Source organism: Nicotiana tomentosiformis, chromosome 5 (genome assembly GCF_000390325.3).
Source record: "Nicotiana tomentosiformis chromosome 5, ASM39032v3, whole genome shotgun sequence".
NCBI lineage: Eukaryota > Viridiplantae > Streptophyta > Magnoliopsida > Solanales > Solanaceae > Nicotiana > Nicotiana tomentosiformis.
Window position 1 is genome coordinate 22,278,993 of NC_090816.1, and position 14,253 is coordinate 22,293,245.

General features: G+C 32.5%; 2 protein-coding genes across 2 annotated transcripts; both read left to right on the forward strand.

The window, feature by feature from the left end:
• The first annotated feature begins 4,165 nt into the window (after positions 1-4,165).
• Positions 4,166-6,597, forward strand: LOC104096332 (large ribosomal subunit protein uL29-like). The gene is made up of 4 exons (XM_009602693.4): positions 4,166-4,299; positions 4,693-4,828; positions 5,795-5,951; positions 6,342-6,597. Exons 1-4 carry the CDS (start codon positions 4,296-4,298, stop codon positions 6,414-6,416), a joined length of 372 nt encoding a protein of 123 aa, XP_009600988.1. The 5' UTR covers positions 4,166-4,295; the 3' UTR covers positions 6,417-6,597.
• A 3,383-nt stretch (positions 6,598-9,980) lies between these two features.
• LOC104096331 (exocyst complex component EXO70H1-like) lies at positions 9,981-12,299 on the forward strand. The gene has a single exon (XM_009602691.4). It carries the CDS (start codon positions 10,071-10,073, stop codon positions 12,009-12,011), a length of 1,941 nt encoding a protein of 646 aa, XP_009600986.1. The 5' UTR covers positions 9,981-10,070; the 3' UTR covers positions 12,012-12,299.
• The last annotated feature ends 1,954 nt before the right edge of the window (positions 12,300-14,253 follow it).

A 14,253-nucleotide genomic window follows, 5' to 3' on the forward strand; every position in this document is an offset into this window, starting at 1 on the left:
TTTCTTGATAAAAACGACGACGACTTAATCCACGTTTTTGTCTTCTAGAAAAGAAGGGGCGAAGATTACAAGGAAGGTTCTATGCTGAAGAGTAGGTATGAATTTATGATAGCGTAGGGGGTGGGCTGCCAAAGAGTAATTTCCTTGTTTTTTCTTCACATAACGTGGAGATATTTAATTCCCAATTAATGTTATGCTTATTTAAAATAGTTATTTTAAAATATTTATTATTTTTCAAAATTACTCTCTCCCGACTCTTTTACTTATTTTTTTTATTCTTTTACTTTGTTCAGTAAACAACCAACATATTTAATAGAGTTTCACAAGTAGGGTATATGAAGGATAGTGAGTATGCATCATTAATGCATTACCTCTACATTTATGCATAAATAAATGTTATTTTCGATAGATTATTGGCTCAATGCTATCATGCATAATCACAACAGTATAGTGAAAGACATGTAGAACAAATAACAACGTACTCAGTATAATCCACTTTAACAAATTAAGAGAGAGAGAGAGAAATATTATTTTTCAATTGTACCGTTAGTATTAAGTAATTATTTTTAAACTAACTGAGTATTAATTAGTAGTCAAATTTAGATTTTCAAATATCATTAATATTTTTTAAATAGAGTACAAAATATAATGTGGACAAGTAAAATGGAATGGAGGAAGTAAGAAAGAATTAATATTCTTTCAATTTTAGCATTAGGTGTTCTATAAATGATAAAGAAGTGATTACTTTTTTTTTTTGTTGGTAAGAGAGGAAACTCGCAGCCGTTACAATCTCTATCACAACCTCTGTCCTTCGGATGAACACTCTGTGATGAGCACTTTGTGCGTGATTACTTACTAATAAGTACTACTTATACATTTCGACAAATTTTATTTGGTGCAAATTGACACCCATATTTACGCGTAAGGAGAATATCAATGTAGAAGACGGACATAAATCGACATTTTACTTGAACTTAGGACCTTAGGTGGTGTTTCTTTGAAATTCTAAAAAATTGATTATTATATTTTATTTTATTTTTTGCAAAAACGTGTTTGCTTGAACTATCTTTTACATAGACTGGATTTTAAAAATTAAGTTTAATAATCTTCAAAAAAAACACAGCCCTTCTTTTGTTGCAAAAATATTGTTATTATTTTTGTATTTGTAAAATAATTTTGGAAAAAATAAAATAACATATAAACAGAAATGTAAAAGAAACAAAATTTAATCCGAACCCACTGAATTCACAGTGTTTCCTTAAGGAATTTAATCCCCTCCTAGTACCCAAGGTTGTGGATTATTTTCTCCTAAGATAGAACGAATTACACACTGATGTAGCGATACTTCAAAGATCGATAGCAAATCACACTTACTGTTGCTTTCTTTGTAGTTAAAACAATGCAGAAGAAAGGAAAATAAGTTAGAAATTCGTATGTTGGATTTAATGTTATTTATCCATTTTTTTTAAAAGGATAAATAACATTTCTGTTAATCCGTAGTCGAAGCCGAGCGAACAATGCAGAAGAAAGAAAGAGAAGTCAGAAATTCGTATGTTGGATTTAATGTTATTTATCCTTTTTTTTTAAACGGATAAATAACCGATGACGGCGGCGCGAGGCTTGCTTTCTTCTTAACTCTTTAAGAGATAGAAGAAGTGTAATTGTATATATATACCCATCAAAACATTTTTCTCTTCCAATATGGGACAATGTCCATTTGTCAACGAGGGAAACTCATATATTTTTAATTTTCCTCAATTTCCCATTCACCCTCTTTTAAACTACATTTAAGCTTAAAAAACCAACAAATATCTCAAATAAGAAAACTGGCAAAAACTATTGTAGCCATTAGACTAAGGTTTCATTATATGTGAAAGAGCTATGACCAAAAGTCCAAAATTTGGAATCTCATGTTTGATAAATTATTGTGACTGAACATTAATCTGTTTGATGATATTGACTTTGTTAAATTCTTTCTTTGTTCAACTTCGCGCTACAGACCTAAAACCACAACCTTTATACATGGTTAAACCAAATTCAACAAACGAATTCTAGATGTTATGATTTTGTTGCTTTAGTGATGCAAAATTGTCTGCTACATCGTTTTAGCTTTGTTTATGCTATTAAGAAAAACAATATCTATAATATATAGTTTACTAAGTTACTCATATTAAATGCTTTTTGGAAATTCAGTAGTATTAAAAAGAATTGCTAATTTTTAATATTAAGGGTAGTTGGAAATAATTAACAAATTTAGTCTTGAATTTCTAAAATGGTAATTATTTTGGGATAAGTTTTTTGAACTAAAGCAATAATTAAAGATAATTTTTTTGAACTAAAGAAATAATTAAAATGGGACAGAAGGAGTATCGAGTAGAGAACGATTATTAAGTTATCTTTCTAATGTTATCTAAAAATTGGCACCTTTCCAGCAACCAATATTTTTACTTTATGGAAAGGAAAACCTCGTGTGACACCAATACAATATCAATTCTATTGTTCCCAAATCTTATACTCTCTCTCTCTCTCTCCTCATTTTAGTTGTCCACTTTTCGTTTGCATTACCTTCCAAAAAAAAAATGGAGTATGTCTTTTACAATTTTATTTGTAATAATGATAGTATTTTTGAAAGTCTTAAAAATGATTTGGGGGTTGAGTAGTTAAGAATAAGGGTAAAACAAAAAAAACAAAAAAAAAAGGATTTATTTTCTCTTGATTTAGTATATTAGACAAGTAAAATTAAAAATATATTTTTAATATAATGGACAATTAAATCTTATAGATAAAAGTTTTGAAAAGTTTTTAAAAAACTTTCCAAAAGACTTTATAAAAATTTTATTAGGAAAAAACTACTCAAAGTATCACTCCATAAATAATTTCAACCAAAACTAGCCTAAAAATAAAATATTTTACCAAAAAAAGGCCCAAATATTATTTTAATCCAAACAATTTCAATTAATTTTATTTTTTAAAGCATACAGTAAGCTAAAGTGAGTTTCAGAGAATCGAGCATCTTAATTCAATTTAGAAATCACTATTAAACGTCAAATTGTTGGATTGGGTTGTGGGATTAAATAATGAACGTCATGGACATCCATTGAAGCTTGTTTAAGCTTGAATTCAAAAATTTGGATTTTCGAAATTAAAATTTATTCCGAGTGAGTATTGTTGGAATAAATTGGGTAAATAGGAGTGTGAATCTCAATTTTGGACGATTTAGTGGAGATTTTAGATAGTTTGGATTGAAATTTGAGCGAAATTTGAAGTACATAAGAATGACAAGATGAACATGGAAGAAGATGATATGTATATTTCACTGTGTATCTCCGTATATCTTTTTTGTATCACTTTTGTATTAAATATGTATGTGACGTCGTAGAGGAAGTTTTAAACTCGATTTTAACCACAAATTTTGACTCAAAACTAGTCCAAATCACCTCCAATCTCCCTCAAAGTTTGTATATTGACCCATCTATATGTTTTCAATGAATTTCAATCATATCCATTGAAAAATGTCCCTTTTTGCCTAGTTTTTTATATTGTATATTTTTTTTCTTTGTGTTTCATCTTTGCAATCTCATCCATAATTTTTTTTTTTATCTTGTATCTAATGTTGTTGGCCACGGTTAAAATATGAAAGGAGATCTTTGCGTGTAATTCTTGGAAAGAAAGAATCCTTATTTATCTAGGTTTTTAATTTTTATATGTGCTTGACTATTTTTGGTAAGCATGTGATTAATGATTAGAGGTTGATAAATTTGTACTTATTTTGGACATTTTTATAAGATTACTTTTTTATAACCTTTCTATGGGCAAATGGGCAATATCTCCGCTGCCTACCCACAAGACAATTAATTGTAAGAGAGAAGACTAAGGTCTGAATTTGAACTTCATTTAAATTCAGACATTAAGTTAAGCTTTGACGGATTCCAGCTTCAGATCACATGTTAATTTTCAACGTGATATTCGTATGATTAAATTTGATTCTAAAGCGGCTTAAATTTAAAATTTTATAAATTTAGACTATTCATTAAATAATAGGGTCCTAAAATGGCTATTTGTGCAATTAGCGCGACAACAGGGCCGTGCAACGAAACTAAGAATGGGCTAACCCCAAAATTGAACTAAATGGGCTAGTACTACAGCAATAAAACTGATATTAGTCAAGTCCAGCCCAAAAGAGAACCTAAGTAAGAGCCCAGTATATAATAAATCCCTAATTCCCTCCGTTTTCCAATTAGGGTTTCAGAATCTAGGAGCAGCCTCTGCACCAAAAACAGCTTCCAGTAGCAGCAATGGGTGCGTATGCTCAATCTACTCTAAATTCGCAATTTGAATCCATTTTCAATGTTTTCTGATAATTTTTCTCCAAATTTTAGTGATTTCTTACACATAATAATATTCTAACTATGATATCTTCAATGATAAATTGAGCGTCAGATGATTCATATAGTATATCATAATAGTTCGCAATTGAGGTATAATTGATTGTTTGGTTGATTTTGTGTGATTTTTACGTATAAAATAGTTTTAACTTTGATGAATATGAATAGAGCGAAATTTATACCTAGGATTCATATAGTCGATATTTTAATTGATTTGGAATTGACGCGTAGTTGATTGATTGATTGATTGATTTTATTCATAAGGCTGATATCACTTTGGCTGATTATGTGATTGATGAAAATGCAGCAAGAATCAAGGTTCATGAGCTGAGGAACAAGACAAAGACTGAGCTACTGGCTCAGTTGAAGGATCTGAAGGCCGAGCTTGCCCTACTTCGTGTTGCTAAGGTCACCGGTGGTGCTCCTAACAAGCTCTCCAAAATGTATGCACTGCCTTTCTTTTTTTATGTGGTTGATTGGAATATTTGTTCGGAGTTGGTATGATTTTGCTTGAGATGTGTGTATTGCAAGTGATACATGTGATTGCATAAGCATACACAGGGGCGGAGGTAGAGTACGGGATGGGGGTTTGGCCGAACCCAATAGCTTTTGTTCAAACCATGTATTTGTCATAAGAAATTCATTGAAAATGTATAATTTATTAATTTAGAACCCACTAACTTAAAAAGATTACAATTCTGAACCCATAAGGTTCAAATCATAGTCCCGCCTCTGAGCCTACATAAGTAAACTTCTAGTGCATTAATGTCTTATATTGACCTTTATATGAAACTCTTTCTGTTTAGGATCTGTCGCAATATATTACAGTATCCACTTTTTTTGCTATTAATATTGTCTATGTCATTTGATTCAAAAAATTATTTTTGTATGATTATTTCTCAAGAATTATTTTATGTATGCGTCACTAAAGACCTACTAATACAAATGTGAAGCAATTAGTATGCTATTAATGGCTTGCAATAATGGAACCTTGTCTTGTCCATATCGGACCAAGACTAAGTAGCGATATTTATTGTCACAGCACCCAAGGAAAACTTCGTTGGAGGTGTCTTAGTAGAATCTATGCTAAAAAGAGAAATGCAAGGGCCCGGAAGCATTACTAACTACTTTCCAATACAAAAGTGGAACAATTAGTATGCTATTAATGGCTTGTGATATGAGAGAGTTATCTTGTTCATATATGAGTAAGACTTAGTATTGGCTTATTGTTGATTATTCTCACGGCACGCAGGAAAACCTTAGTTGGTGGTGTCTTTCTTAGTTTGGTGACCAAGCAATAGAATGAATCTTGAAAAGACAAATGCAAATGTGTCAGCTATTATGTGTTGTATGACTTTGTTTATACTTTTGACATTGACCTGATTATCTTAATGATTGTGTGGATGCAGCAAGGTGGTAAGGTTGTCGATCGCACAGGTTCTGACTGTAATTTCGCAGAAGCAAAAAACTGCTCTTCGGGAAGCTTACAAGAACAAGAAGTACCTACCTCTTGACCTGCGCCCTAAGAAAACTAGGGCCATCCGCAAACGTTTGACCAAGCACCAGGTATCCTTGATTTTATCCTTCATTTGGTGTTTATGCACTTTGCAGTTTGCACTAGTGAGCTTGTGGGCTCCTAATTTGGCAATGCAATATGCTACTCTTGGTTTTAAATGCTATTCTTCTTCTATCCTAGAAAGAATGACGCAATTGGTAGTTGGCGAGTTAAGTAATTTTTCTTTGCTACTATTGCTTAAAACATTTTTTCAAGTATTTCTAACTATACAAGTTTTGGATTTGCTTATAAATGCGGGTTACCAGTGGTTTTGTTTTCTAACTCAGTAATGTAAGGGGGTTTTGATGTTAAATGACGTGGCAGTTTTCTTCAATCCTGTCAGCAATATTTTTAGTTCTTTAACAACTAATGGTGTTAATTCATGTTCTTTATCCGTACAGGTGTCATTGAAGACTGAGAGAGAGAAGAAGAAGGAGATGTACTTCCCCATCCGAAAGTATGCCATCAAGGTGTAGGATAGGATCTACTTTGGCAGAGCCTTTTGTGTTTTGAATCAGAATATATTGGTGATATGGCAAATTTTGTTTAGCTTTATTTCGTTTGGCGCTTGTGACAACACATGACTGATATGGAGCTTAGTTCGTTCCAAGTTTCAAGTTTATTCTTATTTTATGTTGAGCACCCTGTTATCTTTGATCTAAAGGGTTTTAAAGCTTATTCACACTTAATTGGATAAATGATTGCTTGATCACATTGCAGTCCGCAAGTTGATCTCGCACTTGCATTTTGTCCTTTTAAGATTTCCTGATGCGCGTGTTAAATGCATGTCACGAGTTTGAATTTGTCGTGGACAATAGACGTAAATGGTGAAGAGTAGAGCGGTGAGAAGTTTTTGAAATGTGCCCCAACGTGCCCCAACTTGTACTTGGTGTTTCTCAGTTGATGAAAAAATATTCGTATGTACAAGCTGTGAAGAAACATGGTTTGACGTGGATTCTGCTATTGATGTTGGAAAAAATGCCTATTGTTCGTGCCTTTTTTTTGTCTCAAGTAATTAAGTGCCTCGTTGATCAATAGGGAATGAGGGATAATGCTATTGCATACCAAGTTGAGATTGAATATCTTGTAAATATGGTTTACACAATGCAAAAGCTTCAACACATCAAATCTGTTTGTCATACCTTAGTCGTAGACTTGAGCCGATTAATGAGGGGAAAAAACTTTTTTAGTACCATAATAAAAAAGAAAAAAGGTTTTGAGATCTGAGATTATGACAGACATGCAGTCAACTGATTCTGCATTATACGTGCAATCCTCACATAAGATTTTCTTTTATTTTATGCCTAGCATTATTCAAGCATTAATTGAATTGGTCAAAAACATTTAGTCTAACATACGTATTATATTACAGCAATAATAGGGATTAGATGTGACCTACTTTTAGTGAACTAACTCGTGCTATTTTTACTTGATAAATAGCACAAATTAGTTTGTTCAACCAAGTTGACGTAGACATGATTACACGTATCCATGTGATTACTCATTAAAATAATGCAATCAAACATTTGCACAAGTAAAAAGAAATTCCATTTTGAGGGAGAAAAAAAACAAATACTTGCCTTGAAACGTATGCTTAAAATAAATATAATGAGAAATGTTATAATTGGATAATCAAGTTTAAAAATGCACGAGTAAGGTATTGTTGCTCAAACATAAAAACCAAGTATTCGGAGATTACCTACTCATTACTGAAATGGAAAAGAAAATGAACTTGTTTAATTCTGCTGTATTACATATCATGAAATTATCTTTTCCTTGAAATAAATTTCAACATTTGAAATTATTGGCTAGCAAAATACACCTCTAACAGAAGGAGCAATTTGACTGTAATTTCCCATTGGAAGTCCTTTTGATAAAGTGAAAGTCTTTTGATCGTTAAGGTTGCACTTATACTTCATATAAACTTGTTAGTCAACGTGGACTATTCATTCAAACATGAATATATGCTATTTAAGAAAAGCGATGGAAATTTAAAGTAAGGAGAAATACGAGCTGATTTTCTAGAAAACAAATATTTTCAACTGAAAAATAATATGTGTGGCCATGATAAAATGATCGCAACTGGAAAAACCATACTGGCAACCTCGTCAAGTTGTTTCCTTAGTCAAACTAATACATTACCTTGTAAAATGGGAAAATAAAAAATAATATAAACTGCAGAAATTCCATTCTTTTCTTTTTAATTCATGACAATAGGGATTTGTACAAATATTTCTATGAAAAAACGCAGAAGCATCTAATGAGGAAAGAGAGGTGGCTTGGCAGGTAAGAAATGGCTTGGGTACGGCCCTTCCCCAGACACCGTCTTTTAGAGTTTGTTTAGAAAGTCACCGTGTATAATTGAAGTAATTACTAGGGTTGTAATTAAATTATAATTACGACATCATGTTTGTTTGTTATAACGTAATTACAATGTAATTACAACCGTACTGTTTGGTTGCACAAGTGTAACTACACGGTTAGATTAAATTGTAAACGAAGTAATTATCAAAACTTAAAAGTTAATAGAATAAATTAATGCCTATAAATTATTATTTTTTATAAGTATAAATGTATTAGATTTGGTATTTAAGATGCATATTTTTTTCTTGAATATACATTAATTAGTAATCATATATTTATAACTAATATTATAAAAATAATTGATATATATTTTTCAAATTAATAATATTTAGTTTAATTAATTATAAAAACTAAAAATATACGTTTTGTAAGAACGTCGTGGAATAGATGTTTGATAAAATAAATTAATATTTATAAATATTATAACATTATTCAAATGTTTGACAAAACTAATCTATCAATTCTAACTAAAAAATGAACAACATGCAATGTGAAATAACAAGCCAATACTACTAAAACAAGTAAATTGGACCCATAAATATAACACAATTTCAAAATCAAAAAATAATTTTAACATATGTCAAATTCCAACATAATAAAACTAAGTTCCAATACATCTTAAGACTAGAAAACATAATAACTTTATAACCTCATCCAACAACAAAATTCTACTCTAATGACATCACTCATTATATGCCAAATTTGTTAACGACTCAATATTTCTAATATTAGGTATAGTTTCAAAAACTAGAATTATAACAAAGTTACGCTAAATGAAGAAAATAAAACAAATAAGAAATAAAATATACGAGCAATTACATGTAATCACAAGAAGTAAAGGTAGAGAAACAAAAGATAAATAACACACAAAGAAAAATATATTTTAAAATTTAAAAGCAAAAATAAAAAAATAATGGAAATAATAAAAAGTTATAAAGAAAATAAATTAAAATAAAAACAAAAAGGAAAGAAACTAAAAAATAATCTTGTAATTACACAGTGTAATTAAGACCAATTCTCATCTCCCCTTGAGAATTGTAGAGTGTAATTACACCTCTTCAATTACACCCAATTTCATGCTGACCAAGTAATTACTTGGCCAGACAAACACGCCATAGTGATTCCTTGAGCCTAAATATGTATTTCCAATACCTTAGAAAACTGGTCGCAGCTTGCAGGGGAGCTTTCGTGCAACATAAAAAGCTACCACTAGTTATCAGGAAGTCACAGGTTCAAACCGTGAAAACAATCTTTTGAAAAAAATACAAGGTAATACACAATAGACTCAATATGGTCTGACTCTTTTCCAAACAACGCACATAGTGAGAGCTTTTGCACCAAGCTACCCATTTTTTTAATTCTATTTTAAGATGGATCATAGACTATAGAATTGGTTTGTAACCATATATTGGGATGACCAGTCAAACCAATGCCAACACATCCCTCATCTCAAAGGTCTGACATTTATTTTAATATTTTTGGTGGAGTTTTGTCAACACAATCTCAGTTCAAACAAGAACTAAATACATCTCCTAAATATATGCAATTGTCAACAAATTCAGCTATGGCCCTCTTTTACCTCAAAAGTTTCAAGAAATTCAGTCTCTATCAAGTCCAATGAGTGCACAAAGTCAACTTTCACCTTTGCTCAATTAGGAACCGCAGCTCTTTCCTTTTCTATTTAAACAAACTTCCTAACATAACTGTTATCCATAGCTCAAATATTCACATTCCTATCTTTGCTACATTCTGTAAAATTCATCAAAATGGCAATTCTTGACATCTCTAAGAGAGAAGCATCGTCACCATCGACGCCAAGGCGAGCCAAGAAAAGCCTCTTCTCTTTCACCAAAACAAATTCATCCCTTTCTACATTTTCCAGTCATTTACCTCCTCCAACACCTTCACACACACTCTCCCAATCAATCATGGAGGAAAACATCGATAACGCTGAGACCATTATCAAAAGATGGGATCCCAAAGAATCCTCCTTTGAGAAATTCTGTTCACTTTTTCAAGAAGACAGAAAAGAAGCCAAAGAATTCATTCAATGTGTCAAAGACTTAAAAAGAGCTATGCACTTTCTTGTTATGGAGCATTCAACTTCTAACAAGCTTGTGCTAGCACATAACTTGATGCAAACAGCCATGAAAAGACTTGAGAAAGAATTCTATCAAATTTTGTCAACAAACAAGGAGCATTTAGATCCAGAATCAGTATCTAAGTCTAGTCAATCCTCACACTTATCACAATCAATTGCAGTTGATTCACAAGAAGATGAAACTGGCTCTGAAAATGAGATTCAGGCAGTTGTTGAATCCATATCCGAGGTTGAACGGCTTTCTGTACTAGCTATGTCTGATCTCAACCTGATTGCAGATTGTATGGTTGGTTCTGGTTATGCAAAAGAGTGTGTGAAGATCTACAAAATTATAAGAAAGTCAATCGTGGACGGAGGCCTCTATCGTCTTGGGATTGAATCACGTAGCTCGGCTTATATTAACGGGAAGAATTCAGATGCTCTTGAGCATCAAGTCAAGCACTGGATAAATGCAGTGGAAGTTGCAGTGAAAACATTCTTCTATGGAGAGAGGTTTCTGTGTGATCATGTGTTCTCAGCCTCCAACACAATCAGAGAAACATGTTTCACTGATATAGCAAAAGAAGGTGGAATCAATCTGTTTAGATTTCCAGAGGTTATTGCAAAATCCAAGAAATCACCTGAAAATATTTTCTTTTTAATGGACTTGCATGAAAAAATCTCAGAACTCTTGCCTGAGATTGAATCAATCTTTTCGTATGAATCAATCTCAGCAGTCAAAGTGCAAGCCCTATCCACCCTTCACAAACTTAAGGCCTCAATCCAAACAACTCTCTCTGATTTTGAGTCGTCGATCCAGAAGAATTCCTTAAGAACACCAATTCCTGGTGGTGGGATTCATCCATTGACCAATTCTGTTTTAGATTATGTATGTTCACTGGCCAACTACAGCGGAGTCCTCTCTGATATAATTTGTGACTCTGCCCCCGCAGCACAATCGCCATTTCCTGAATCTTACTTCGACAGTCCATCAGCCAACGAGACGCCAACTTCAGCAGTATCTGCTAGACTTGCTTGGATCATCCTTGTCCTCCTTTGCAAGCTCGACAGCAAAGCTAAGCTTTATAATGACGTCGCTTTATCCTATCTTTTCCTAGCTAACAATCTCCAATTCGTTATCGAGAAGGTTCGTACAAGTGTACTCAAGTGTCTTCTAGGAGATGATTGGATATCAAAGCTTGAGAGAAAGGAAAAACTATATGCAACAAACTACGAAAATGTGGCTTGGAATAAGGTGTTTTTGTGCCTGCCTGAAAGTTTGGATCCATCAGTTTCCCCTGATATAATAAAGGAACATTTCAGAAAATTCAACACAGCTTTTGACGAATCATACCAGAAACAAAAATCTTGGGTGGTTCCAGATGGAAAGCTACGAGACGAGATCAAAGTGTCAATAGCAAGAAAACTAGTACCTGCTTATCGAGATTTCTATGATTACTATATGATAGTATTGAGTGGGGAAAAGAATTTGGAGGTCTTAGTAAGATTTTCTCCTGATAATATAGGGAATTACTTGTCAGATTTGTTTCATGAAACTGTGCCGTTAGGGAGTTTATTGTCAGCATCAACATTGCCAAACTCCTGTGTTTGGCAATGTCTTTCTTAATTTGCTCATGGTCATTGCCAAGATCTGGACATAACCATTTTGGTGAATAATGTATACTAAGTACTACAATTTCTTGATTTCAATACAAAATTTCTCTCCCTGGAAAAGCTACCAATGTTGCTCCCCGCTCCCCCCCACCCCACCCCAAAACAAAACAAACGCACACACGTAGAGAGTAGAACAATCCTTCAACTATAAGTAGTAGCGCCTGCTATGCAGATTATGCAATATTAATCAGACTGCTAAATAATGATAAAAGCATGGAATATCACCAAACAATTTCTTAAGGGATACTATTTGCTTTACCACCCAAGTCCATATGGTTACTTTGCATTCAGACTATATAAACTGCCCAAGTTGCTATTTTGCCAAATGAACCTTTCTGGTGAAAATTTCACTGGATATTTATCAGATTTCAAAGGAAGCTTGGCTAAAAAGGGTATTGGATAAAGGCTGGAAATTAGAGAATGAAGTTGAATGTTATTTAGCATTCCTAAAATGTCACTTGGCATAAGTACCAGAAGTACTTGTTAGATACTGGTTATTGAAACTTAACAATTTTTTGAGACCAAAAAACGGAAGCAGAGTCATGCGACCTATTAGGAAGATTGTAACAAGCACATAAACCTAATTCTGTGTAATTTAAGTTTTGAAATAACAAATTACTACAAGATAAAGTGTGGAAGGGGTGTGAATGAAATGTCATCCAGATGTAATAGAAGAGCGCATATCATTAAACTTAAACCTTTATACCCGAATTGAAATATGCATCTTCAAATGCACTTATCAGGATATAAGCTCTATGACATCCAAGTTGGATTGAAATGTCACCAGTTTGACTTTCATTATGTATGTTTGACTTTGATATGAAGAATAATATACACTACAGATAGAAGATATTAAAACTTGTTAGCAGGTGTCATATGACAAGCAAACTCTTCTCCTGACTGAGGAATATATTGGCATTTGCCAACATGTTCAAATGCAGAGAACACGTAAATTAGAGTTTTACTCAAACAGAAATCACATTCTTCACCAACACCTATTTGTTTTAGTTAACAACGGTGTTTGGGACAGTTTACGCGCCTCGACTATTTCACCAAGGACATGATACCTCCCACCCAGGGGCGGTTCTAAGGCTTTAGGGTGAGGCCATTGCCTTAGGCCCCCAAATTTTGAAGGCCCCCAAATTTATTTTAAATTCTTATTATTATTGTTACTATTATATACTATATAATTTATATAAATAATTAGAATAAAGAAAAGTGTTACAGTATATTTTTTGTTACTTGATTGAGGTTATTTTATACAATAAATTTATAAATTATGAAATTTTCTTCGCTCATTAATTAGTATATTTGCTTCACTCTTCAATTTTAATTTTATCTTTTATATATAGGAATTAAGTTATGTATATCGACAACATAATAAATTTCTTTTATAATGTTCTCTGAAACAACATGAACACAAAAGCACCCATGCACCAATTTTCTTTTAGTGTAATTCGACATACTATATTAGGTTATTTGCAATTTATTTTAGATATTCACCAATAAGTGCTACTTAATAGAATGAACACAATCACCGTTTAAATTGATCAGATGGAGTAAATATTTTTTACACCGTCAATACTCAAAACTTAAGTTATTACGTTATGTACGTTTATTTTATTTTTTTCTTGTTTGTGATGATAGCCGAATCAAAATTTTCACTTAGTTTTGGATCTCAATATTCGATAGTCCACCGTTTTATTTTTTGTGCTCTTTTTCCTAATTTTTTTTGAAATTCGTTTTTTTGTCTTAAATGATTTATTTGTTATTTAAAAAGTAAATTTTGTTGTTAGCGTAAATATTTTATAAAATACATTTAAGGGCCTCTGAATATGGTTTCGCCTTATGCCACAAGATCTGTTGAGCCGACCCTACTCCCACCTGCACATATACCGTGTAACTTTGCCTGCCAAGGCTTAACGATGAGAAGAATCACCTAGTGTTTTTCCTCAACTGCAATTTGCACCATAGCCTTTCATGAATTTCATCCCACTTCATTGACCACTAAGTGACACCCTTGGGTGCAATTGTTGCCTTGACACTCTTTACATGTATTAATTGAAATATCAAGAAAAGATTGAGAAAAGACCATGCAGAATTTAAACCCAGACTTTTGGCAGAATGATTGTCTCACAATGTTGGACATATAACAAAGCAGTGATAAAATTATATTACCTCACTGCATACCGATT

Bases quoted from the DNA above. Each gene is read 5' to 3' on its own strand.
- LOC104096332 (XM_009602693.4), top strand. The intron at 4,829-5,794 runs GTATGCACTGCC...GTGTGGATGCAG, and splicing joins CCTAACAAGCTCTCCAAAAT to CAAGGTGGTAAGGTTGTCGA. The intron at 5,952-6,341 runs GTATCCTTGATT...TTATCCGTACAG, and splicing joins AACGTTTGACCAAGCACCAG to GTGTCATTGAAGACTGAGAG.
- LOC104096331 (XM_009602691.4), top strand. From the start codon at position 10,071: ATGGCAATTCTTGACATCTCTAAGAGAGAAGCATCGTCACCATCGACG.